Genomic DNA, 27,642 nt, shown 5'->3' with positions numbered 1-27,642 from the left:
GTGCCTTTAAACAGTAAAGGTGCTTAGGATGGCAGTGAAAACAGACTTTTTAATAGAATAAAATAAACCTATCTCCACCTTCCCTCTTCCCCGAGTTCTTATTTGCAGATTCTCCTCTTCTTCCTCTGCCTCCCTCCTTCTAACTTTGCTTCCAGGTTTCAAGTCCTCTCCTCTCTGAGCTCATAGAATCCAGGCTCCCGTAGACTCCAGCCTTGGGCTGTGAAGGGTGAAATCACCTAGGCAAGACAGAGAGGCATCCATCGCCTTGCGTATCAGAGGCACAAACACTGCAAGGTTGAAGCGTTTTGAAGTACTGCAATAGCTGCTATCTCTGGACGGTGATGAAAATGACGACGATGATTTCTAATCAGCCTTTCTGGCTTAGGACTCTCAAGGCACTTCAAAGTGAAAAAGAAAAATGTTAAAACAGAAAATTATTCTACGTTTTCCTTGATATGAATCCTTTCTCCCACCCCCACCCAAATTTTCTACTGTTTTAGCTTCATTGTACAAGAAGCAACCATTCAGCAGTTCCCTGCAACAGAAGCACCAAATGTCTACTTAATTGCATTTAACTTTTTCAGTGCTTTCCGTTTTCAAGAAAAGGCGTCATTCCTCAAGTTGCTATGTGCCTATAGCCAGTAGTACGACTCATGCAACACATTGGTGACTAATAAAGGTAAAGGTAAAGGGACCCCTGACCGTTAGGTCCAGTCCCGGACGACTCTGGGGTTGTGGCGCTCATCTCGCTTTATTGGCCGAGGGAGCCAGCGTACAGCTTCCGGGTCATGTGGCCAGCATGACCAAGCCGCTTCTGGTGAACCAGAGCAGCGCAAAGAAACGCCGTTTACCTTCTCACCAGAGCGGTACCTATTTATCTACTTCACTTTGACGTGCCTTCGAACTGCTAGGTTGGCAGGAGCAGGGACCGAGCAACGGGAGCTCACCCCGTAGAGGGGATTCGAACCGCCAACCTTTTGAGCAGAAACCCTAGGCTCTGTGGTTTAACCTACAGCGCCACCTGCGTCACTTGTAGGTGGCATAATGGTAAAGGTAAAGGGACCCCTGACCATTAGGTCCAGTCGTGGCCGACTCTGGGGTTGCGGCACTCATCTCGCTTTACTGGCCGAGGGAGCCGGCGTACAGCTTCCAGGTCATGTGGCCAGTCGAAACGCCATTTACCTTCCCGCCGGAGTGGTACCTATTTATCTACTTGCACTTTGATGTGCTTTCGAACTGCTAGATTGGCAGGAGCAGGGACTGAGCAACAGGAGCTCACCCCGTAGAGGGGATTCGAACGGCCAACCTTCTGATCGGCAAGTCCTAGGCTCTGTGGTTTAACCTCAAGTTATATTGATGCATCCCTATTCCTCTTATTATTTAGCGTTCAACTGCTTTGCACGTGGCATGATGCAGTACCCCAAAGCCACACTTTTGGGGTTTTGCTAGTTGTAATAAAAAGGGTGTGAGGGGGAGATATATATTTGGGGAGGGCCAGCCGGGGATTTGAACTGCCGACCTTCTGATCGGCAAGTCCTAGGCTCTGTGGTTTAACCCACAGCGCCACCCGCATCCTGCTTGGTGACTAATATACACACAATAATTACCAAGATGATTATGCATTCTTTATCAATCTTCTGAGAAAAATACAAAACCTTATGCAAAGCCACAGAGACTTGCGAAGTACCCATCTGAAGATGAACTTAAAATGTCTGATTTCAATGGATTTTTCAAGTGCTTAACTCAGTCTATAGCCAGGCTGATTCAAAAGTAGTGATTTTTAGTGAAGCAGGTGATCGATCTCCTGACTCCTTTTCCTTTCAGCGCAAACAGAACTGAATTCCCGCCCCCTGCACCTCATTTTAGCTGGCAGCACCTGAGTTCTGGAACTCGCCCCCCCCCCCCCCCAAGTTCACAATCCCATACCCTCCAACATTTCTCCGATGAAAGTAGGGACGTCCCATTCCATAATGATTATCTTAATTTAAACCCCACCCATCTTCCTGGGTTGCCCCAGCCACTCTGGGTGGCTTCCAACATATATAAAAACACAATAAAGCATTAAATACTTTAAAGAATCTTCCCTATACAGCATTGCCTTCAATGAAAATAGGGACATCCCTGGAAAATCAGGACTTCAATACCAGCTCTTGCTGAATGCCAAAGCACCATGGCTTTACCCTGGCTTTTAACACTTGGGGGGATGTTTTCAGAATGTGCCCTCTTCCTGGGACTGTAATTAACCTTTTTAAAATACTGAATTTTGATATATATTTTAAAATTCAAACAGTTTACACACTGCTTAAGGACGGTCTTTTCCAAGCGGCTGAAAGGTAAAGGGACGGACCCCTGACTGTTAAGTCCAGTTGCAGACAACTCTGGGGTTGCGGCACTCATCTCGCTTTATTGGCCGGCGTACAGCTTCTGGGTCATGTGGCCCGCCGGAGCGGTACCTATTTATCTGCTTGCACTGGTGTGCTTTCGAACTGCTAGGTTGGCAGGAGCAGGGACTGAGCAACGGGAGCTCACCCTGTCGTGGGGTTTTGAACCGCCAGCCTTCTGATCGGCAAGTCCTAGGCTCTGTGATTATGCAAAAATTGGATGCTTCTGAACCACAGTTCCTGGAAATCAAAGGAAGGGAGAGGGCTCTTGTTCCCGGACCCTATTTGCGGGTTTCCCACAAACATCAAGATGGCCACTGTGAGAACAGGATTCTGAATTAGAAGGGCTATCAGCCTGATCCAGCAAGTTCTTCGTCTGTTCCTGTTAACAATAAAATCTAAGGGCCACCAAAGGTCTTGTTCTGGTACCTGAGTCCCTGGTTTCCCTTTCTGCTTCCTCCATAACGTTCAGGCTGAGACCATTCCCCATCTCTGCTCAGTTTTTCCTCTTCCCACCTTCCTGCCTTTCAGTTGTTTTGGAGACGATGGAATAGAGCGTGACAATATTAAGACTGCTGGATCCTTCTTTTTTCGGAACTGCAAAAATAGACCAAACCAGACACACATACAGTCATACCTCATGTTACATACACTTCATGTTACGTTCTTTCAGGTTACGTCCCGCAGCGACCCGGAAGTACCGGAAAGGGTTACTTCTGGGTTTTGCTGCTCGCGCATGCACATATGTGCAAAATGACCACGCGCATGCGCAGAAGAGGCGAATCGCAACCTGTGCGTGCGCAGATGTGCCGCTGCGGGTTGCGCTCCTTTCATGTTGCGAACGGGCCTCCGGAATGGATCCCGTTCACAACCAGAGATACCACTGTATCTACGTAAGAGAGGAATAGCAGGGACCTTGACCATTCATTCAGTCATTCCATCTACATTCCGCCTTCCTCTTCCAAGGATCTCAAGGTGGCGCACATGTTTGTCCTCCCTATTTTATTCTCGCGACAACCTTGCGAGGTAGATGAGGCTCAGGGATGGTGACTAGCCCAAGGGCAACCAGTGAGTTCCATGGCTGAGTGGAGATTCGAACCCTGGTCTCCCAGGTTCCAGTCCAGCACTCTAACCATTACGCCACACTTCGCTGAAGTGTCAAGAAGCAATGGTTGAACTGAAAGACTACAACGCCACCATTATTTATGTGCAAAGTCAGAACCATCCCCTTAGGGCAGTAGTGGAGAGCCTTTTTCACCCGGAGGCTCCAGGCAACTTCCGAAGAGCCACATGTAATTACTACTGTAATTCGCTCTACGTGGGTCTGCCCTTGAAACTGTCCCAGAAACTCCAGCGGGTGCAGAATGCTGCAGCCAGGCTCCTCACGGGGTCCCTGCCATGGGAGCATATTCACCCAGTGCTTTATCAGTTGCACTGGCTCCCGGTGGAGTACAGGGTCAGGTTCAAGGTGCTGGTTTTGACCTTTAAAGCCCTTTGTAGCTTAGGGCCCTTGTATTTACAGGACCACCTCTCCTTGTCTGCCCCACAGAGGACCTTAAGGTCCATGAATAACCATAGTTTAGAGGTCCCAGGCCCTGAGGAAGTCAGACTATCCTCCGCCAGGGCCAGGGCCTTCTTAGTGATGGCTCCGACCTGGTGGAATGCTCTGTCCCATGAGAAGAGGGCCCTTCAGGATTTAACCTCCTTCCGCCGGGCCTGTAAGACAGAGCTATTCTGCCTGGCTTTTAATTTGAATTCAGTCTGATTTTTTATTTCCCTTCTCTTCCCTCCCCCTCCCCTTTTATGAAGATCACCTGCCCTGAGACCCCACAGCTAATTCTCCCCTGGCCTCCTCACTGGCCCAAGTAGGACCAATTCAGCCAGCTAGCCCTGGGGAAACCCAGCCAGATGGGCGGGGTACAAATAATAAATTATTATTATTATTACAGTGGTACCTCTGGTTACGTCCGCTTCAGGTTACAGACGCTGCTAACCCAGAAATAGTACCTCGGGTTAAGAACTTTGCTTCAGGATGAGATCAGAAACCAGGCGGCAGTGGCGCGGCGGCAGCAGGAGGTCCCATTAGCTTAAGTGGTGCTTCAGATTAAGAACAGTTTCAGTGTGATGGCCTGGGAGTCTGATTCAGAGGCTGAACCGGAGGAATCCCAGCCTGCACAGGAGTCCCCGCCTCCAGGGCCAGCTGAACTGGGGCAGGGCCTTGATTCTGAAGCGCCTGCACCTGTGCCGGATCCTCAGGAGCAGGAACCAGGTGAATCCACTCTGGCTCCGGAGGTGCTTGAGGACTCAGTGCCTACAGGTGAGTCCTCCCCTGGGTCCAGTAACCCTCCAGCCTCTCCTGAGCTGCAGAGGCTCAGGGCAGAGAGGCGAAGGGAACTGGTTTCTCCCAGGAGGAGTGCTCGTCTTAAGGCCAGGAGAGGCGGGTCACCTGGGGGCCGGGACCGCCCCTGGCCTCAGAGAAGATAAAGGCCAGTCAGCCCGGTCCCAGGTTGTGGGAGCAATGTCGTTGAAGAGCTGTTTCGGCCAGCGCCCAGTCCTGTTCCCCCAGAGTTCCTGTCCTTGCCCGGCTCCTCGCTTTGGACCCCGCTTCGCCTGTGGAGGACTGTCTGCCGACCCTCGACTCAGGTCCTGGACCTCGCCCCACGGTAACCTCCCCCCGGGACCAGCACATTCAGGTTAAGAAAGGACATCCGGATTGAATTAAGTACTTATTCTGGAGTCACAAGGACCACCCAAATCCCAGGAGGAAGGGAAGGGCATCCCTGTCGGAGGCAGATCTCCCTCTTTTCGTCTTCTTGAAAATCTCCCCGGAGCTAATATTGAGCCATAGTGAGGATGATGTTGTGCTTGATGGGTCTGACTCAGCCAGGAGATGTGCAGTTCCTTGCTGTAATTCTCAGTGCAGAGAGAAAGGAGGAGAGTAGACGTGGGGAATGTTTTTCTACACACCTGGGAAAACTCGCGGTGGCGAGCGAGGATTTTTGGTAGCTCTTGCAGACGAACTGCTTGACAAACTGCCAGGGGAAAAGCTTTCTGAGCTGAATAACCTAGAAATAACAACAACAATACTTAATGATGCTTTACAGGCAAACACAATGGACTTCAAGGTAGGCCAGCACTCTGACCCCTTATATTACAGAGGTGGGGGTGGGTGTCTGTGACTCAGAGGGGGCTTCACCTGTTCACTCTGTTCACGGCAGAGGTCTGAACCTGGGGTTTCCTAATTTGTCGCCCAGCCTCTTGGCCACCAAATCTCAGGGCAGCTGTCTACCAGCTCCATCTGGTGCGCAGGATGAGACCCTCCCTGCCTGCAGACTGTCGCGCCAGAGTGGTGCATGCTCTGGTTATCTCCCGCTTGGACTACTGCAATGCGCTCTACGTGGGGCTACCTTTGAAGGTGACCCGGAAACTACAACTAATCCAGAATGCGGCAGCTAGACTGGTGACTGGGAGCGGCCGCCGAGACCATATAACACCGGTCTTGAAAGACCTGCATTGGCTCCCAGTACATTTCTGAGCACAATTCAAAGTGTTGGTACTGACCCTTAAAGCCCTAAACGGCCTCGGTCCAGTATATCTGAAGGAGTGTCTCCACCCCCATCATTCTGCCCAGACACTGAGGACCAGCTCCAAGGGCCTTCTGGTGGTTCCCTCATTGCGAGAAGTAAAGCTACAGGGAACCAGGCAGAGGGCCTTCTCGGTGGTGGCACCCGCCCTGTGGAACGCTCTCCCACCAGATGTCAAAGAGATAAACAACTACCTGACATTCAGAAGACATCTGAAGGCAGCCCTATTCAGGGAAGTTTTTAATGTGTGACATTTTAATGTATTTTTAATCTTTGTTGGAAGCCGCCCAGAGTGACTGGGGAGACCCAGCCAGATGGGTGGGGTACAAATAATAAATTATTATTATTATATTATTATTATTTCTTTGTTTGCTATGGCTGGTATCCAGCCAAGTCATTCTCAGAGAAGGCTTGGTCTGAGTTCACACTGCACCTTCAAAGCACATTCAAAGCAGATTTTTCACCCTCAAAGAATTCTGGGTGCTGTAGTTTATTAAAGGTTGCTTGGAACGGCAGCTCTATGAGGGGTAAACTTCAGTGCCCATAATCCTTTGAGGGAAAGGATGTGCTCTGATATTTTTTTTAAAGGTATTGTGTGTACACAGTCCGACTCTTGACTTATCAAGACCATTAATTTCAAAGGGTCCACTTTACAACATAGCCGGATACTACCCTACATTAATTCTATACACTGTAAAAATATATCAAGACTTTTTCCAATTTCCTTCCTCATGAAAAAGTCACCTGAAAAAAATTACCGGTAATTGCAAGGGGTTTTTTTTATTATTAAAAAATCTTAATAATGTAGATTGTTGGTATTCAAGGCTTTGGCAAATTGCCCTTTTTGGAAAGATATTTCTTAATGTATCTAAAGCGCAAATCTCAAATGACTCTATATATATGGCATGGTTTTATTTCTCATACAGACATTGCAGCAAATGTTCACTCATCGCCACCAGTAAATGCAAATGTCTTTTAGATCCTTTATTCTCAATAATAATGGAACTTACAAGTAGAGAACACTTTTATTTTTTTAATAAATCTTTATTATTTGTAAAGGGAATATTTGCATGAGTCAGTACTTCATTATCTCTTTGTAGCTGCACTGTAGCTTTGTACTTTTGTCCTTCCAATCTGTGATGCTTTTATGATTTAAATTTTTGATTCTTTTCTGCCCCCCACCTTTGTTATGCTTGCACTATTTTTGTTAATAAATTAGTTAACTGAAAATTTTATTCTACAACTAACTGACATTTATCGGTTCCACTTGCCTAGGCTTGTATTGTTTGCTATGTCACTAATTTTAACTTATGAAAATTATTTTTCCAAAATTGGGGCGGGTGCGGATTTTTGGAAAATATAGCAGTGGAAGATTTTCTAGAAAATGCCCCCCTCCCCAGCACTGGTTAAGTTTGCATTTTACATCTGCAAGGCTGCCATCATCCACATCTGCAAATGTTGTCAGCTGTTATATTAGTGACAGCTGGACGATGGTCCACCAAGGGTTTATTATCCCATTATACATGCCTTGGTAAAGATGAGCACATTGTAATGAACTCTACATGGGGCTTCTCTTGAAGATCATTTGGGAAAATCATTGGGCCCTAAATGCAGTTATTAACCAGTGAAGGTCCCACGGGTCGTGTGACGCTGATGTTTAAAGAGATCTTGGCTGGCTGTGTCTTTGTTTCCCTGCTAAATACAAGGCCCTGCTGAAAGCCCAAGACGTGTCATCAAATCACAGAATTGAACCCCCTGCAAGGCAGGATTCAGAGCTAAAGATCCCTGTTAACCTCTGCTTTAGTTTTTAATGTGTGATATTTTAGTGTATTTTTTGTTTCTATGGAAGCTGCCCAGAGTGGCTGGGGAAACCCAGCCAGATGGACGGGGTACAAATAATAAATTATTATTATTATTATTATTATTATTATTATTATTATTATTTACTATTTAAAACCTCTAATGAATTAGAGCTGGACCATAAAGAAGGCTGATCGCTGAAGAATTGATGCTTTTGAGTTATGGTGCTGGAGGAGACTCTTGAGAGTCCCATGGACTGCAAGAAGATCCAACCTCTCCATTCTGAAGGAAATCAGCCCTGAGTGCTCACGGGAAGGACAGATCCTGAAGCTGAGGCTCCAAGACTTTGGCCACCTCAGGAGAAGAGAAGACTCCCTGGAAAAGACCCTGATGTTGGGAAAGATGGAGGGCACAAGGAGAAGGGGACAACAGAGGACGAGATGGTGGGACGGTGTTCTCGAAGCTACCAGCATGAGTTTGACCAAACTGCGGGAGGCAGTGGAAGACAGGAGTGCCTGGCATGCTCTGGTCCAGGGGGTCACGAAGAGTCGGACACGACTAAACGACTAAACAACAACAACTTGGATGCAGGTGAAGACTGTCTCAACAACCCCACCACAAGAGTCCTCTCTACCAGCCTTCCAAAGAACATTTTATTAGTTTTATTATTCCCTGGATTTCTGATTCCTCCGCAAGAAACTGTGGCAAGATAATAGCATCATGGAATCATAAAGTTGGAGGGGACCCAACCAGGGGTCATCTAGTCCAACCCCAAGTTGCAATGATAACTAAAGGAATGGAGTTGAGAGATGACCTAACCTGGGGAGAAAACAGCAAAGACCTGATGAAGAGAGCACAGCAGAGGTTATATTTTCTGAGAATCCTCCAGAAAAACAATCTCTCAAAGGACCTGTTGATGGCATTTTACCATTGCACTATGGAGAGTGTATTAACTTATGGTCTGTGTGTGTGGTTTGGGAGCTGCATGGTCCGAGAAAAAACAACGCTGTTCAGGGTTGTCAGAGAATAATTGGGTGCACTCTTTCCACCTTGGGTCAAATCTATGCTTCCAGGTGCCATAAGAAAGCTGCAGAGATAGTGCAGGATAGTGCGCACCCCGGAAATGATCTCTTTCAGCTTCTGCCTTCTGGAAGAAGGTACAGGGTTATAAAGACTAGGACTAGCTGCCTGAGAAGCAGTTTCTACCCAAATGTGATTTTGGTTTTAAATGCAGTGTAAGGGATGCGAGTGGTGCTGTAGGTTAAACCACAGAGCCTAGGACTTGCCGATCAGAAGGTTGGTGGTTCGAATCCCTGCGATGGGGTGAGCTCCCATTGCTCGGTTCCTGCTCCTGCCAACCTAGCAGTTCGAAAGCACTTCAAAGTGCAAGTAGATAAATAGGAACTGCTCTAGCAGGAAGGTTAATGGTGTTTCTGTGCAGTGGCGTAGCGTGGGGGGTGCAGGGGGGGCCAGCCGCACCGGCCGCGACTCCTGGGGTTAGGGTTAGGGGGCGCAAATTACTTGCCTTGCCCCGGGTGCTGACAACCCACGCTACGCCACTGTTTCTGTGCACTGCTCTGGTTCACCAGAAGCGGCTTAGTCATGCTGGCCACATGACCCGGAAGCTGTACGCCAGCTCCCTCGGCCAGGAAAGCGAGATTAGGGCCGCACCCCCGAGTCGTCCATGACTGGACCTAACGGTCCAGTCCTTTACCTTTATGGTAGTTTCTATGGGAGTATATTGTATTTAATTATGGGGTATCGGAGTTTTTCGGGGGTTAACCAGGCTGGGATAGCTGGGGTAGCAGGCTTGTGGGTTTTTGAATGTTCAATGTAAATTTTTTTTCAATTTCGTTGTTCCGTATGGGACAGTGACAATAAAGATTATCGTATCATATCTGTCAGAGCTGCCCCTAGGTCCCAGCTCACAGAGGACCAACGCCAGGCTGTCGTTATATACAAAAGTCTTTATTGATGTTCAGTTTCCATTTCCAAGCCACAGCGCGCAGCTCTACGTCTTAACCCTAGACCGGCGAAGTCCCGTCTGAGTCTCCTCCCCTATGACACCAGTTTAAGATCCTAGCCCTGCTCCAACTTTTACGCTGCTCTCTCCTCCTCTGGGTCCTCCTGCCCGCTGGGGCATTGCCCTTTCTGGACTCTTCCGACGCTGAGTCGCTTAGCTCCTCCCCCTCCCTCCGGCGGGCTTTAGGACCCGGTTCCCAATCCTCATTCTCTGCTGTCCCGCGCTCCTGTACATTTGAACTTGCCTCTCGCGCCAACCCAGTGACCTTCCTCCTGACCGTTACACTACTTCTGTCACCGCTTCCCTCTTCCGGGATACTGGCCGGATCTGACCTCCCCTCCGTTGTCTGACTCTCCGATGGAGGTGTGGTCAGCCCTGCCTTATCTTCTCTCCCTGGTGGGGAATGCACTGGCCCCGATCCTTGGGACTCTTCCCCCCCACTCTGCTCTCGTGGGGAAGCTGGTCCTGATTTCCAACTACTGCTCTGGGAGTCCCTGCTGCCCCCTTGCTCCTGGGGCGTTCCCCTTGGGAACCCCCTACCCCTGGCCACCGGCACCCCCTTCTGTGAATCTTCCGATTCGCTGGAGAGGCTCATGGAATCCCTCGGTCCACTGTCCTCTTCTCCTACGCTCCCCTCGGATTCTTCCCCTTCGCTCTCCATCTCCTCTCTTCCCTGTGCCTCTGCTCCTGAACCCCTGACAATATCGTATCGTAAAGACTCTCTGACAGATGGCTATCTGTCTTCTGTTTAAAAGCCTTCAGTGGATAATCCTAGAATTGTAGAGTTGGAGGGAACCCTCTGCCAACCCTCTGCAGTGCAGGAGTCACAGCTAAATAGTCCTTGGTAGATGGCCATCCAACCTCTGTCTGAAAGGATGATATGGATGACCAGCTGACCAAGTGGTTAGAGCAGCCTTCCCCCTACCTGGCGCCACGCACGCTGGTGGGAGTCGCAATCCAAGACATCTGGAGGGCACCAGGTTGGGGAAGGCTGAGTCTGAGACACGGCGTAGGAAATGTAACGATTCAACATTAGAGGCACCTTGTTCCGTCCTCTTCTGGTCTTACTTGGGGGTCTTTGGCAGTGTGGGGACGCTGTCGTAGATCTCATAGCTCTCTGCCCTCACGTACAGGTCCCTTAAGCTATAGTGGAACCGTCCTTCTGCCTCTATCGCTTCCCTCTCCTCTGTGGAATACTCCTCTTCCTCAAAGAGGATGCGGCTCTCAACAGGGCTTTTCACTGCCTCCTCTTTCTCCTCCTTCTCCACCTTCTCCTCTTCTGGCTCCTCCTCTGGAAGAGGAGAAACCTCCTGGAGTTCAAGGTGTAAGGGGAAAAAAAGGGAAGGAACTAGTCAGATGTAGCAGAAATGTCTGCAGAGGCAGATAATTTTTTAAGAATGTGTTTATTCACATTCCTCATGCAGGAGCCCAAGGCAGTAAACACACCATGATAAAACAACACTTTAGTTGCACCATCTACTTCCCCCAAGCAACTCATTATTGCATTGTTGCTTGCTCTTGTCTCCAAAGAATTGTAGAGTTGGAAGGGACCAAGAGGGTCACCGAGTGAGTGCAACCTCTTGCAATGCACAAATCTTTTTGCTCCACACGGGGTTCAAACCCATGGCCTGAGACTGAGACTCTATTCCTCTACCAACTGAACTGCCTCTCTCTCTCTCTCTCTCTCTCTCTCTCTCTCTCTCTCTCTCTCATTCAGAAAATGAAATAAAAGGAAGGAAGGAAGGAAGGAAGGAAGGAAGGAAGGAAGGAAGGAGACAGAGAGAGAGGGGAAGGAAGGAAGGAAAGGAAGGAAAGGAAGGAAAGGAAGGAAAGGAAGGAAAGGAAGGAAGGAGAGAGAGGGGGAGGAAGGAAGGAAGGAAGGAAGGAAGGAAGGAAGGAATAAAAGGAAGGAAGGAAAGAAGAAAGGAAGAAAGGGAAGGAAGGAAGGAAGGAAGGAAGGAAGGAAGGAAGGAAGGGCAAGAAAATGACACATGAAGGGGGGAGAGAGAACATAACTAAAACTCTATGGTACCATGAGTAAATTAAAAGGAAAAACACAATAATTTACATTGTCATTCCTTGCAAGCCTTTTCCCACCTGGCCTGGGAAAGCCAGACATTGGCAGGATTGGCAGCGACAGCAGCAGCAGATAGACTCTAATGTTTTATCCTCTTGCTAATTATGCCGCTTCATAGGGTGCCTGCAACTCCCCTCGCCCAATTCTGGCCCAAAACCGCCCCCCTGCGAAGTCCAACTCATACTCACAGCTTCATCGTCGCTTGGGAAGACGCGGATGCTGAGATTCTCCAGGACGGCGTAGGATTTGGGTTGTGGTTTCAGGTAGCAAGGAGGCGGGTGCTGGAGAAGGTAGACCAGGGAGAGCCAGCGGTCAAAGACGGGCTCCTCTTCCTCGTTGGTCGCATGAAACCGAAGGTAATAAGTGCGCCCATTGATCAGCTTGATCTTGATGATCCGCTTCTCCGGGTCGTGAATGGAGATACGCACATATCTCAGAGGGATGAGCCTGTAGTGGCAGCAGAGGGGGTGCAGAAAGAGAATATTCAGGGCAACTCAGCAGAAGGATGCGGGGAGCCACTGCCTTGTACTGAAGGAATGGGTTTCCCAAACCCCCAAACTGCACCAAAATCCCTATTTTTCCTTAGCTAAAATGCATAAACTTGAGCCGTTGAGCAAATGTATAACAAGAACACAGCTCTCCCCTTATCAGTCCGTGGCGGCAATGAGTGACCTTGCCAAGTTCCAGTAGAGCAGGGATGATGTGTCTGTACCTTATCTTATGTGCTGGCCACAAAAGACGCACAGACCCAATCTGGGAACAGTTCCAGAGCGTGTTCTCGGAGATGACGACCTCTTCCTCCAAGATAAGAGTAGGAAAAGGAAGATCCTTTTATGGTCAGAAGTACAGGAAGGAATACCCTTTTATGGTCAAGAATACCAGAGCAAGAACATATGTGATGTCAACCTGCGTACATAGGCTGACGTGGTTGGATTCCTGGGGAAGGAGGGAGAAGGTGCCTGGAGGATATATATACTGCATGAAACTTGTCATTTCTTTGGCCTTGCTGTGGACTTGATCATGCAAGTGCCTTCTGCTATCCGGAGAGCAGAATAAACTCTTTCTTTGAATCAACCTCAGTGTCATTTGACTTCCTTCCTCCTGTCCCGGAGCAACGCAGACCCAATCGGTGAACTCCAATAAGGCTACAGTACCTAAGCCAAGAGGACCGATCCATCTAGCTTATCAAGACAGATAAAAGAAAGCCCTTCTTGCAGGGCATACTTAACCTGTGGAACTACCTCCCACTGGAAGCAGTGATTGCCACCAACTTGGATGGCTTTAAAAAAGGATCACACAAATTCATAGGGGAGAGGGCTATTGTTGGCGATTAGCCAGGATGGCTCTGCTCTGCCCAGTGGTGAAGCTGCACGCTCCGAAGAATGGATGGTTTTGAATTCTGGTGCTGGAGGAGACTCTTGAGAGTCCCTTGGACTGCAAGAAGATCCAACCTCTCCATTCTGAAGAAAATCAGCCCCGAGTGCTCACTGGAAGGACAGATCATGAAGCTGAGGCTCCAATACTTTGGCCACCTCATGAGAAGAGAAGACTCCCTGGAAAAGACCCTGATGTTGGGAAAGATGGAGGGCACAAGGAGAAGGGGACGACAGAGGATGAGATGGTGGGACAGTGTTCTGGAAGCTACCAGCATGAGTTTGACCAAACTGCGGGAGGCAGTGGAAGACAGGAGTGCCTGGCGTGCTCTGGTCCAGGGGGTCACGAAGAGTCGGACACGACTAAACGACTAAACAACTAAACAACAACAACAACACAGCAGTACTTGGACGTGATGCCTTAACTTACCTGGTGAGCATTGGTTCCTCTGTGTCCTCAGAGGAGACTTGGCCAGCAACAACAGGGCGAGCAATAAACATCAGGGTGGGTAGTGGCAGCTTGATGTTGGTGGAGGCAATGCCAATGATGGCCTCGTTGCACTGGTTGTGCATGAAGATTTGCCGGCCCCTTTTCGTCACCTGGGGTAGCAGAAATAATAACAATAACAACAGCAACAGCAACAGCAACAGCAACAGCAGCAGCAACAGCAACAGCAGCAGCAGCAGCAGAAACAACAACAACAACATATTATTATTATTATTTATACCCCGCCCATCTGGCTGGGTTTCCCCAGCCACTCTGGGCAGCTTCCAACAAAACACTAAAATACAATAACCTATTAAACATTAAAAGCTTCCCTAAACAGGGCTGCCTTCAGATGTCTTCTAAAAGTTTGGTAGTTGTTGTTCTCTTTGACATCTGGTGGGAGGGCGTTCCACAGGGCAGGTGCCACCACTGAGAAGGCCCTCTGCCTGATTCCCTGTAACTTGGCTTCTCGCAGCGAGGGAACCGCCAGAAGGCCCTCAGCACTGGATCTCAACGTCTGGGCAGAATGTTGGGGGTGGAGATGCTCCTTCAGGTATACCGGGCCGAGGCCATTTAGGGCTTTAAAGGTCAGCACCAACACTTTGTATAGAGCGTATATAAAAGCGGGCTCAACACGCACCCCTGCGGTGTTCCCGTATTCATGTTGAGATCCGCAAAGACGTGGGAACCTTTTGTCCCGCGAACTTCCCCGACTGCTAACTGCTAACAGATGGGGTAAACCTGTTTGCATATGGTTGTAACTTTAAGCCTAAAGCCTGCCTTCAGGGATCACGCTCTGGTCTGCCTGATCGTGAGTAAACTTTCTTTTTGTTCCTTATGAATAAGACTGTGGTGACTTTATTCTTTAAGGAGGGTTTCAAGGGGCCTTACAAGGAACATATTAGAACACATTTCAAACTGGACAAGCCAGATTGTATTGTGTATTGTGTATCCTCTCCTGCCGCCCTGAACGTACCCACAAAAAGAAGCTCAGATCCCAAGGTGTGGTGGTGGGACACTGAGGACACATCAGACGGGGAAGGAAGGGAGGAATGGTTGCATGCTGAAGAGGCAACAGGCTTTCGTAAGCAAGAGGAGCCAGGCGCAGAAAGCGGTTCAGATTCAGCAGATGAAGCAGAGGTGGAGAGGACACAGGCTGCAGAAGCTTGCTGCTCCTACTGTATAAGCTCAACCTTGTCTCCAAGGACACGGAGGTCTTTGTAGCAGAACAAAGAACACAGACACACACACCCCATATAGTTTGAGGCTGGGAAGGAGACTTGGAGGAAGTAGAAGGCAAAGACCTCCAGTTCTGGCAACTGATTCATAGGGGCCAGTCCTGTCTATAGGCATTACTACATTATACAGTTTCCTTGAATAAAGAGCTAACTTTTCTGCTCGTCTCTGCATCTTCGGTGATGACCTGCATCTGAACCAGCCCTGACATGATTTCTGGGTCAACCTTGACACTTCCATCCTCAGGAGAGACACTCTTACTGCCGTAGGTTCCCAAGGCTTCTTTTACATTTCCCTTTATTGTCCTAGAATCGTAGAACTGTCCAGTCCAACCCCCTGCAACTTGCTTTGACAAGCTATAGGAACAGAGGAAGCTGGCCATTTGTCCATCTAGCACAGTATTGTCTACACTGACAATACCTGGGACCTTCTGCATGCAGGAAAGATGTTCTGCCGCTGAGCCACAGCAAATAGGATGCCGGGTTCCAGAGTTAGTTGAGGTCATTGTAGGTCACCTCTCTGCAGTTCCATTTACCTGGAAAAAGCTGCTCTCAAACATGGCAACAGACCGAAAGTTCGGGTATTCTCCTTTCCCGAGGTATTTCTGCAGAACTGTCTCAATCGGGGACTGGGTCAGAGAAGAGAAGTCAATGTTTTCATGTGGGCTGTGGAAGAACTTCAAGATGCGGCCACCTACAAGGGAGATTCCACAGCCTCGGCATTACATGCAAAAGAGTGCAGTTTTTAATAATAATAATAATAATAATAATAATAATAATAATAATAATAATTTATTTATACCCCGCCCATCTGGCTGGGCTTCCCCAGCCACTCTGGGCAGCTTCCAACCAAATATTAAAATACAGTAATGCATCAAACATTAAAAGCTTCCCTAAACAGGGCTGCCTTCAGATGTCTTCTAAAAGTTTGGTAGTTATTCTTCTCTTTGACATCTGGTGGGAGGGCGTTCCACAGGGCGGGTGCCACTACCGAGAAGACCCTCTGCCTGGTTCCCTGTAATTTGGCTTTTCCCAGAGAGGGAACCGCCAGAAGGCCCTCAGCGCTGGACCTCAGTGTCCGAGTAGAACGATGGAGGTGGAGACGCTCCTTCAGGTATACTGGGCCGAGGCCATTTAGGGCATTAAAGGTCAGCACCAACACTTTGAATTGTGCTCAGAAACGTACTGGGAGCCAGTGTAGGTCTTTCAAGACCGGTGTTATGTGGTCTCAGAAGTTGCTCCCAGTCACCAGTCGAGCTGCCACATTCTGGATTAGTTGTAGTTTCCAGGTCACCTTCAAAGGTAGCCCCACATAGAGCGCATTGCAGTAGTCCAAGCAAGAGATATCTAGAGCATGCACCACTCTGGCAAGACAGTCCGCAGGCAGGGAGGGTCTCATCCTGCGTACCAGATGGAGCTGGTAGACAGTTGCCCTGGACACAGAATTGACCTGCGCCTCCATAGACAGCTGTGAGTCCAGAATGACTCCCAGGCTGTGCACCTGGTCCTTTAGGGGCACAGTTACCCCATTCAGGACCAGGGAGTCCTCCGCCCCCGCCCCTCGAAAACAGTACTTTTGTCTTGTCAGGATTCAACCTCAATCCGTTAGCCACCATCCATCCTCCAACCGCCTCCATTCACTCACACAGGACCTTCACCCTCTTCATTGGTTCTGATTTAAAAGAGTAATCCCATCAAACTGAATGGATCTCACTTCTGAGTAGACATGTCTACACAAGTTTGGACTGTTGTGTGTTTTGGTTGTTTAAAACATGTTTTTGTTGTTGTTTGCTTTCCTATGTCTGTTTTTTTCCTGTATTCCCCTTTCCTCCCCTTTTACATATTCTATTTTTTGTTTTAAGAATTCTGCAAAATACTCTGGGAGGTTGTTGAAAAGAGTTATATAAATGCCGGAAATAATAAATTGTTTATTAAAGTATATGAAGCTCTGCTGTTCAGCCTGGACACTGAGGTCCAGCTCCGAGGGCCTTCTGGTGGTTCCCTCATTGCGAGAAGTGAGGTTACAGGGGACCAGGCAGAGGGCCTTCTCGGTGGTGGCACCCGCCCTGTGGAACGCCCTCCCATCAGATGTCAAGAAATAAGCAGCTATCTTATTTTTAAAAGACATCTGAAGGCAGCCTTGTTTCAGGAAGTTTTTAAATATTTAATGCTGTATTGTTTTTAACACTTGATTGGGAGCCCCCCAGAGTGACTGGGGAAACTCAGCCAGATGGGCGGGGTATAAATAATAAATTAATATTATTATTTGCATGTGCACAACACGTTTAATCCAACCACTTTTATTTTGGAGAATAAAGCAGTCCCAGAATGGTTTCGCTAACCATGTGGAACAGATAAACTGCAATTTAGTTGTATTTTGTTCTCAAATTTCAGCAGCGTTAAAATCTTCCATCATTGTTCAAGGGCCCCCTGTCAAAAATGGCACCCCTAAAACCGCCTCTGCGAGGTAGACCATTGGTCTGATGCAGTACTTACAGTGGTACCTTGGTTTTAGAACAGCTTAGTTTATGAACAACTTGGAAATAGAACACTGCAAACCCGGAAGCAGGTGTTTTGGTTTGTGAATTTTGCCTTGGAAGCGGAACATGTTCCGCTTCCTGTTGAGTGTGTTCCATTTGTAAATCGAGTCCTCCGCTGCTAATCGGGCTTCCTGTTGAGTCTGTCGGCTGTTGAGTCCCAAGCACCCACGCAACACAGAGGTAGTAGTTGGAGCTTTTGTGTTTGCTATTTTTTGTGCTTTTGTTTGTGTGGCTTTTTCTTACTGTGACTTGTTCCTCATTTTATGGGACTGTCATGTGACTGTGGCTCATGACTTCGTTTTTGTGACTTGGTTTTTGTGACTGTGTGGAACCCAGTTCAGCTACTGATTGATTGTGTGACTGCGGAAATGGATAAAAGCCCCCCATCCAAACAATGACTATCATCAGTGTCTAAGGGACGCAGGTGGCGCCGTGGGTTAAACCACAAAGCCTAGGGCTTGCTGATCGGAAGGTCGGCGGTTCGAATCCCCGCGACGGGGTGAGCTCCCGTTGCTCAGTCCCTGCTCCTGCCAACCTAGCAGTTTGAAAGCATGTCAAAGTTCAAGTAGATAAATAGGTACCGCTCCAGAGAGAAGGTAAACAGTGTTTCTGTGTGCTGCTCTGGTTCGCCAGAAGCGGCTCAGTCATGCTGGCCACATGACCCGGAAGCTGTACGCCGGCTCCCTCGGCCAATAAAGCGAAATGAGCGCAATAACCCCAGAGTCGGCCACGACTGGACCTAATGGTCAGGGGTCCCTTTACCTTTACCTTACAATACTGTCTTATTTATTTCATAGTCCAGCACAATGATTAGTGCTTTCATTTTATGGATCAATGGTCTTGTTAGATAGTAAAATTCATGTTAAATTGCTGTTTTGGGGGTTGTTTTTAAAAGTATGGAACGGATTAATTCATTTTGCATTACTTTCCATGGGAAAGGGCGCCTTGGTTTTAGAGCGCTTTGGTTTTGGAACGGCTTTCCGGAACGGATTCAGTTTGGGAACCAAGGTACCACTGTATAAGGCATCTTCCTAGGATGATAACAATTCATGCGCATGATGTATCAGGCTGCTTGCGCATGAAAGCTTAAGCTATAATCAATCTGTTTGTGATGAAGGTGCTCCGAGACTTTTGGGTTTTTGTTGCTTTTATTTTGCAGAGACAGACTTGGCAAGGCTGCTCCTCTGGTCGATGAAATATTTGCAGTGTCTAGCAGCCAACAAATAAAGCATGAATCCAGCCTCGCCATTTATAACAGTGACATTTCCTATCAACACCTGTCCTCACACTAGCAGTAACACAAAGGTAGAGAGAGTCAGAGATAGGATCTATAGATTCAACTGTGCAGCATCTGTTCTGCACCATGTAGGGCAGCCAACCTGGTGTCATCCAGATGTTTGGGCCCACAACACCCAGCAGAGTGCTGGGTGGGGATCATGGGAGTTGTAGTCTAAAACATCTGGGGAAAGAGAGTATCAATGGCTTTTTCCACCTGCCTTGCCACACCCCCTCCAGCCCGAAGAGCCTTTCTCAGTCCATGACTTTGGGAACAGCAGAAGGAGCTGGGAAGGGATAAGACAAGGACAGGGATATCTTATAAAAATAATTGTATGGGCATTGTGACTTGTTGTTATTTTTATTGATTATAGTTTAGTAATTCTTTTGTTGTTGTTTAGTCGTTTAGTCATGTCCGACTCTTTGTGACCCCCTGGACCAGAGCACGCCAGGCGCTCCTGTCATCCACTGCCTCCTGCATTTGGTCAAAAGTAATTCTTTACTTTTCCAGAAAAACATCTACTTCTGCCTGGAGACAGCATCCACTGTCTGGTCGTGCATCCACAGCAGTGGCCAGAGGAGGAATGACCGCTGGGAGGAGCACAGAGAGAAGAAATGCCAAATCTAAAAAAATGTAGTATAAATGCCGACAATTGGGAACCACTGGCCTGCGAGCGCTCCAATTGGAGAACAGCCTTTACCAAAGGTGTCCTGGGCTTTGAAGACGCTCGAACTCAGGATGCAAGGGAGAAACATGCTAAGAGGAAGACACGCTTGGCAAACCCTCACTGTGATCAACTCCCGCCCGGAAACCAATGTTCCCACTGTGGAAGGACGTGTGGATCCAGAATTGGCCTCCATAGTCACTTACGGACTCACTGTTAAGACCGTGTTCGTGAAAGACAATCTTACTCAGCTATGAGTGATCGCCAAAGAAGAAGAAGAAGTTAAACTGTGGAACTCACTGCCACAAGTGGCAGCAATGGGACCAATGTGGATGGCTACAAAAGAGGGCTGAACGAATTCATGAGGAAGAATGTAGGAAGCAATGTTTCTGAATCCCAGTTGCACTTGTGCTCCAATCCTGCTTGGAGATTTCCCACAGGCATCCGGTCAGTCCTTGTCAGTCCAGAAGAGGATTCTGGACTAGATGGTCCATTGGCATGATCCAGCAACCTCTTCTTACCTGTGCATGTTCTTAGGTACAGAGCACCTTGACTCACCTGCATGGCCTTGGAGATAGGCCTTTCCCCCCTTATGATCTTCTCTGTCTGACGCAGGCGACCTCGGCCGGCTGTTTTCTCCCCTTTGAAAGCCTGGTATCCTGGACAAAATTGACATCTGCACAATAGAAAGGTCAGAAGTGTTGGAATTTTGGGGGTTTCCTGTGCTGACCTGAATGTTTGTTGTTGTTTTTTTGTATTTTTCCCATTCTTTATCATCACAGTTTAATCCAGTAATGTCGAATAACTAACCAAAAAATCATTGTTGAAAATCTAACAATAACATGCATCAAAATCATCCTATTAGTTATACATAACAGTATATACTTTTGTCCCTTCTCATTTATCCTATTTTTTTTCGCCTTCCTCCCTCCCTCCCCTTTAACCCCTTCCCCCAAAACTTGTTCTCTCTTCAAATGTTTAACCATGTGCACAGATTATTCATTCTAATTTGGATGCTTGGGTTGGCTTTCCCCCCGTGCTGTCCATTTCCTATAACTTGTCCATTTATTCAAAATCTTCTGAGATTTATTTTCCCATGTATCTTCCGTCATTACCTGTTCAGATATATCAGATTGTATATATTTAAAACCATAGTCATTCCATTTTTCCACTGTCCATTTATCCTTTTCTATAAGGGACGCAGGTGGCGCTGTGGGTTAAACCACAGAGCCTAGGAATTGCCGATCGGAAGGTCGGCGGTTCGAATCCCCACGACGCGGTGAGCTCCCGTTGTTCGGTCCCTGCTCCTGCCAGCCTAGCAACTGTAATCAACAAATTACACTAGTAGGGCTACAAGAAGTTTTGGAAGGAGAAATATGTGAAATATTGCAAAGAAGAGAAAGAAGAGAGATATTAGTTATGATATATCAATGTAATAGTGAAAGTAAGAAATGTTAATTGAGTGGAAAAGATTGGAAAATTTTCAGATGTGATTGATGGTAGTCAAAAAAATTGAGTAAGATGTAAAGTATGTTTAATAATTGTTGAAAATGATATGTTTTATATATATATATATATATATATATATATATATATATATATGGACGCGGGTGGCACTGTGGGTAAAACCTCAGCGCCTAGGATTTGCCGATCGTATGGTCGGCGGTTCGAATCCCCGCAGCGGGGTGAGCTTCCGTCGTTCGGTCCCAGCTCCTGCCCACCTAGCAGTTCGAAAGCACCCTTAAGTGCAAGTAGATAAATAGGTACTTTATAGCGGGAAGGTAAACGGCGCCCTCTCCGATTGCATGGAGCCCGGACAGCCCCGTGGTTCTCCCCGGAGCTGAGGGTGATGAAACAATCGTTGAGACGGCTAGAGCGCCGGTGGCGGAAAACTCATTCTGAATCAGACCGGACACGGGTTAGAGCTCAACGTCGAGCCTACCAAGTGGCAATGGCGACGGCGAAGAGGGCCTTCTTCGCCGCCTCCATTGCATCTGCAGAAAACAGCAGCAGGAGACTTTTTCAGGTGGTTCGCAGTTTATCGGAACCACCTGTACCACCGGGGCCTGGTAGGGACCCCAAGATCTCCTGCAATGCTTTTGCAAAGTTTTTTGCAGATAAAATCGCTCAGATTCAGAAGGAAGTAGACTCCACAGTGGGAGCAGGGCCAGGGCGGGAGAGTGCTAGAGTTCTGTCTGGTCCTGTTATATGGGATCAATTCCAATCTGTTACCTCCGAGGATGTGGACAGGCTGCTTGGACGAGTGAAACCGACCACCTGTCTTCTTGATCCTTGCCCATCCTGGCTGATAAAAGCGAGCCGGGAAGGGCTGGGCGATGGGCTTTGCGGGGTGGTGAATGCTTCCCTCTGTGAGGGAGCCTTCCCAGACCCGCTGAAAGAGGCGGTCATTAAACCGCTTCTTAAAAAAACATCTTTAGACCCGGCCAATTTGGCCAACTATCGCCCAGTCTCAAATCTTCCATTCTTGGGCAATGTGATTGAGCGGGTGGTTGCTGAACAACTCCAAGCACGCCTGGAGGAAACGGACCATTTGGATCCCTTCCAATCGGGATTCAGGCCTCACCATGGGACTGAAACTGCCTTGGTCGCGCTGGTTGATGATCTCCGGCGGGCTAGGGACAAAGGTGAGAGCTGTTTCCTAGTTCTGCTGGATCTCTCAGCGGCCTTTGACACCATCGACCATAACATCCTTCTGGACCGTCTAGAGGGGCTGGGAGCTGGGGGCACTGTCCTACAGTGGTTCCGCTCCTTCCTCCTGGGCCGTGTTCAGAAAGTGGTGGTGGGGGATGAGTGTTCAGACCCTTGGGCCCTCACTTGTGGGGTACCTCAGGGTTCCGTCCTCTCCCCCATGCTTTTTAACATCTATATGAAGCCGCTGGGAGAGATCATCAGGGGGCTTGGACTGGGTGTTCATCAGTATGCAGATGACACCCAGCTCTACCTCTCCTTTAAATCAGAACCAGTGAAGGCGGTGAAGGTCCTGTGTGAGTGCCTGGAGGCGGTTGGAGGTTGGATGGCGGCTAACAGATTGAGGTTGAATCCTGACAAGACAGAAGTACTGTTTTTGGGGGACAGGAGGCGGGCAGGTGTGGAGGATTCCCTGGTCCTGAATGGGGTAACTGTGCCCCTGAAGGACCAGGTGCGCAGCCTGGGAGTCATTTTGGACTCACAGCTGTCCATGGAGGCACAGGTTAACTCTGTGCCCAGGGCAGCTGTCTACCAGCTCCACCTGGTACGCAGGCTAAGACCCTACCTTCCCGCGGACTGTCTCGCCAGAGTGGTGCATGCTCTGGTTATCTCACGCTTGGACTACTGCAACGCGCTCTACGTGGGGCTACCTTTGAAGGTGACCCGGAAACTGCAATTAATCCAGAATGCGGCAGCTAGACTGGTGACTGGGAGTGGCCGCCGGGACCACATAACACCGGTTCTGAGAGATCTGCACTGGCTCCCAGTACGTTTCCGAGCACGATTCAAAGTGTTGGTGCTGACCTTTAAAGCCCTAAACGGCCTCGGTCCTGTATACCTGAAGGAGCATCTCCACCCCCATCGTTCAGCCCGGACACTGAGATCCAGCGCCGAGGGCCTTCTGGCGGTTCCCTCATTGCGAGAAGTGAGGCTACAGGGAACCAGGCAGAGGGCCTTCTCGGTAGTGGCGCCCGACCTGTGGAACGCCCTCCCATCAGATGTCAAAGAGATAAAGAATTACCTGACATTCAGAAGACATCTTAAGGCAGCCCTGTTCAGGGAAGTTTTTAATATGTAATGCTGTATTGTTTTTAACACTGACTGGGAGCCGCCCAGAGTGGCTGGGGAAACTCAGCCAGATGGGCGGGGTATAAATAATAAATTATTATTATTATTATTATTATTATTATTATTATTATTATTCTGTGTGCTGCTCTGGTGCCGGTTTGCCGGAGCAGCTTCGTCACACTGGCCACGTGACCCAGAAGTGTCTGCGGACAGCGCTTGCTCCTGGCCTCTAGAGTGAGATGAGCGCACAACCCTAGAGTCTGTCAAGACTGGCCCGTACGGGCAGGGGTACCTTTACCTTTACATATATATATATATATATATATATATATATATATATATATATGAAATTGGAGGTCAGGCATGGAAATAAGGGAAGGAGCAGTCACAGAGATTGGGTGGGTGCGTGTGCGGGGAGGAATGGTTTGAAGGGTAGGGGATGGGGGGTGAAGATGCATGGCCACTGTGACGGCTGACGTTTGCTTCATGTTATGTTTTTTCAGGTTGCATCCCATGGCGACTCGGAAGTATCGGAAAGGGTTACTTCCGGGTTTTGCCACTCACGCATGCTCAGAAGTGCTAAATTGTGCTTCATGCATGTGTACATGCACACAGGACCAAATCGTTCCGCACACCTGCGCAGATACGGCGCTTCAGTTTGCGGGCTTTTCATGTTGCGAATGGGCCTCCGGAACGGATCGCGTTCGCAACCAGAGGTACCGCTGTATAGTGAAAAACCTACCCGTGCTAAAACAGATCCACATTCTCTTCTGAGCAAAAAAAAGTGATGCTTATTTTGAATTTGCTTTTCTGGTGTTCAGTGTTTGGCTGTCTATATCATATGCTGCGTGAGCTGGCAGCATATGAATGCTTGTTTCAAACAATAAATAAAAGTGGGTTTGTGACCTCACTATGCGAAAATGACAAAAATTTAGTTGTGGGAGGGGGGAAGGGTGTGTTCTGTAGACCCCCTGGGGTTCCCGGATCCCTAATTGGGAACCACTGGATTAGAGAATTGCAGCTGGAACTTCTGTGTGCTGAGAAGGAAGACCCACAAAATTGCAAGGAAGACCCACAAAATTACAGTCAGAATCTACTCAGCTGCACTTGGAAGTAAGTGCTGGCTGTTTGCAGTTCAGTCTGCTAATTAAGTAGCTAATTAAAGTGTGTGAGGTGTGGAAACCTCATTCTAGAAAGCAATTAATTACGGCTGAGTGCCAACAGATCAAGGGAAAGGACTTGTGGGGCAGGATGTGAAATAGTTTGAAACGGGAAACATGCAAGGGAGAAAGGAGGGTTGCCCCAAACAGGGAAGTTGGAGAATGGGAAACGGAAATTGCCAGTCTTCACTTATTTGCCCCAGGTCCAGAATAGAAACCCAGCCAATTAATGCAAACTTTATTTGATGTCACTGCTTCTTTCAGTCCCCAAACGATAAGTAATTGATTACATGGCCCTCACGTTTGCACTGAGTGAGAGGGACTAACGTTATGACAACCTGGTTTACCTAATTTGTCTCATTAATTACATTAACCGCAGCACAATAGTAGTTTTTGGTGGAAAGTGACCTGCAGTGGAATGGAAACAGTGATGTGTGTGTCAAATATAGGGCAGAATAGAAAAGGAAGCCTTCTTAACATCTTTACCCACAACACATCTTCTACTCCCCCACCCCCCGGGACTGTGCCTTTTCTTGTCCACTTCTGCAAAGCAGTTAGGCTGCTATTCTGCACTTTACCTTCTTAATGAAGAAGCAGAAACAGTGAGAAAATAAAATACAGTGGTACCTCCAGGCTTGACTACTGTAATTCACTCTACGTGGGTCTGCCCTTGAAACTGTCCCAGAAACTCCAGCGGGTGCAGAATGCTGCAGCGAGGCTCCTCACGGGGTCTCTGCCATGGGAGCATATTCACCCAGTGCTTTTCCAGCTGCACTGGCTCCCAGTGGAGTACAGGGTCAGGTTTAAGGTGCTGGTTTTGACCTTTAAAGCTCTTTGTGGCTTAGGGCCCTCGGATTTATGGGACCACCTCTCCTGGTATGCCCTGCAGAGGACCTTAAGGTCCATGAATAATCATAGTTTAGAGGTCCCGGGCCCTAAGGAAGTTAGATTATCCTCCACCAGGGCCAGGGCCTTCTCAGTGGTGGCTCCGACCTGGTGGAATGCTCTGTCCCATGAGACCAGGGCCCTGCAGGATTTAACTTCCTTCTGCAGGGCCTGTAAGACAGAGCTATTCTGCCTGGCTTTCAATTTGAACTTAGCCTGATCTTTTATTCCCCTTCCTTCCCTCCCTCTCCCCTTTTTATGAAGATTACCTGCTCTGGGACCCCACAACTAATTCTCCCCTGGTTTCCTCGCTGACCCAAATAGGACTAATTTAGCCAGCTAGCCCTGGTGATCATCTAATGTTTATTGGATGGATTTCCCCCCCTAAATTGATTTTTGATTTTATTGTTATTCATGTTTTATACCACATTTTATGCTGTTTTGTTTTTTTTGTAGCATCAATTAAGTGTTTTAAATTTTTTGTTAGCTGCCCTGAGCCCGGTTTTCTGAACCGGGAAGGGCGGGGTATAAATAAAAAAAAAATATTATTATTTATTATTACCTTGGGTTACAGACACTTCAGGTTACAGACTCCGCTAACCCAGAAATAGTACCTCGGGTTAAGAACTTTGCTTCATGATGAGAATAGAAATCGCATGGCGGTGTGGCAGCAGCAGGAGGCCCCATTAGCTAACGTGGTGCCTCAGGTTAAGAACAGTTTCAGGTTAAGAACGGACCTCCAAAATGAATTAAATTCTTAACCCGAGGTACCACTGTATAAAAACAGCTTCCCCACTGAAATGCAAGAGTGTTACCATCTTTGTTCAGAAATTCTTACTTATTTTCATATAATATCTGAATTATAGCATATTCCACAGCAATATGAATTATAACTCCAGATAGTTTATTGCTCTTTACCTTCAGTTATACTCAGTCTTGCCCTTTATCTGTGTTTCTGAATTTGTATTCATAGTTATTCCCAATAATTCTACTTCCCCTGTATTAACCTTATATCCTGCCAGGGTTCCCACAGACATCAAAGCGTTGTTCTGTTTCCATTGACTATGGATATCTGAAGGAGCGTCTCCTCCCCCATCGTTCTGCCCGGACACTGAGGTCCAGCTCCGAGGGCCTTCTGGCGGTTCCCTCACTGCGAGAGGCCAAGTTACAGGGAACCAGGCAGAGGGCCTTCTCAGTAGTGGCACCCGCCCTGTGGAATGCCCTCCCATCAGATGTCAAAGCGATAAACATCTACCTGACATCTAGAAGACATCTGAAGGCAGCCCTGTTCAGGGAAGTTTTTAATATGTGACATTTTAGTGTATCTTTCATCTTTGTTGGAAGCCGCCCAGAGTGGCTGGGGAAACCCAGCCAGATGGGCAGGGTACAAATAATAAATTATTATTATTATTATTATTATTATTATTATTATTATTATATCCCCCCTTTTATTCACTATAACCTCGTTTCCTCTTATTTTGATTGCTATGAGTTTTAATACAAAAGCAAATAAGGGCAGTGACACAGGGAGACTTATTTTGTTCATTAAGTTAATTGCTTTCAATATGAACTTTTCATTGTTCTCCATTTTCAACTTTCGTCCTAGGTGGGGATTTGAACCCGAGTCTCCCTCAGCTTCTAGCACAGCGGTTCTCAACCTGTGGGTCCCCAGATGTTGTTGGACGACAACTCCCATCATCCCTGAGCTCTGGCCTTGCTAGCTAGGGGTGATGGGAGTTGTAGTTCAACAACATCTGGGGACCCACAGGTTGAGAAAGGCTGGTCTAGCACAACACTCAAACTTAGCCTTCCCCGACTTGCTACCTTCCAGATGTTTCAGACCACATCTCTTATCCCCACAGCTGCATATTTCTGCATTGCAGGAGAGTCAGACTAGATGATGCTCAGAATTCCCTTCCGACTCTACAATTCTATGGTTCTTTATCACAACTCTGTTGGAGGATGTAAAGTCTTATAGTCTTATACCTGGAGGATGTAAAGTCTCTCCCTGCTTGGAATAAGTCCAGGGCCCCAGAATTCTCTTCAGCTCCACGGTTAGGGACAAGACCAAGTTACTGGGATGCCTGGGAGGGTCTGCTCTTCCTAGATCTGCAGAAGGTGAGCTGAACTGCGTCCAGCCAAGACAAGGGGGTGGTGGGCTTCATATCTCCCCAACCCCTCCAGCACCACCATTGTGATGTCACAATCCCACCATTGCATCACATCATGGCTTCATGTGACTTTCCCCCTTGCCCTGAGCAGCAGTTGTCAGGGAGCACTGGTTGGAGGCACCAGTTAGGGAACCCCCAAGGGAACCCCCAGAGAAGGAAGGCTCAGAGCCAGGGAGTTGGTGGTGGGACGCCAAGGAGAGGTCAGAGGA

General features: G+C 48.0%; 1 protein-coding gene across 4 annotated transcripts; it reads right to left on the bottom strand.

Annotated features, from left to right (window-relative positions):
• Nucleotides 1–29: 29 nt before the first annotated feature.
• Nucleotides 30–27,437, bottom strand: LOC307211834 (Golgi-associated RAB2 interactor protein 3-like). Of its 4 annotated transcripts, none has more exons than XM_079968923.1 (9): nt 27,249–27,437; nt 19,999–20,116; nt 15,497–15,654; nt 13,669–13,838; nt 12,054–12,312; nt 10,857–11,098; nt 5,349–5,446; nt 2,811–2,978; nt 30–398 (listed from the first exon to the last, which is right to left on the bottom strand). In XM_079968923.1, exons 2-8 carry the CDS (start codon nt 20,114–20,116, stop codon nt 2,878–2,880), a joined length of 1,146 nt encoding a protein of 381 aa, XP_079825049.1. In that variant the 5' UTR covers nt 27,249–27,437; the 3' UTR covers nt 30–398; nt 2,811–2,877. The 4 variants fall into 4 exon arrangements, with proteins under 4 accessions (XP_079825049.1, XP_079825048.1, XP_079825050.1 ...); XM_079968922.1 differs by having other exon boundaries at nt 30–380; XM_079968924.1 differs by lacking the exon at nt 30–398 and having other exon boundaries at nt 2,937–2,978; nt 10,831–11,098.
• Nucleotides 27,438–27,642: the final 205 nt, after the last annotated feature.

This window comes from Podarcis cretensis, assembly GCF_951804945.1.
Source record: "Podarcis cretensis genome assembly, chromosome: 3".
In the NCBI taxonomy this organism is placed as follows: Eukaryota; Metazoa; Chordata; class Lepidosauria; order Squamata; family Lacertidae; genus Podarcis; species Podarcis cretensis.
Note: the sequence above shows the minus strand (reverse complement) of the source record. Positions and strands in the feature narration are given on the sequence as shown.

Coding starts and splice junctions, on each gene's coding strand:
- LOC307211834 (XM_079968923.1), bottom strand. CDS start 20,116: ATGTCAATTTTGTCCAGGATACCAGGCTTTCAAAGGGGAGAAAACAGC. Junction 5,447..10,856: donor ACACTGCCAAAGACCCCCAA/GTAAGACCAGAA, acceptor TGTTATTTCTAG/GTTATTCAGCTCAGAAAGCT. Junction 2,979..5,348: donor GCCACCGCGAGTTTTCCCAG/GTGTGTAGAAAA, acceptor CTATTTTTGCAG/TTCCGAAAAAAGAAGGATCC.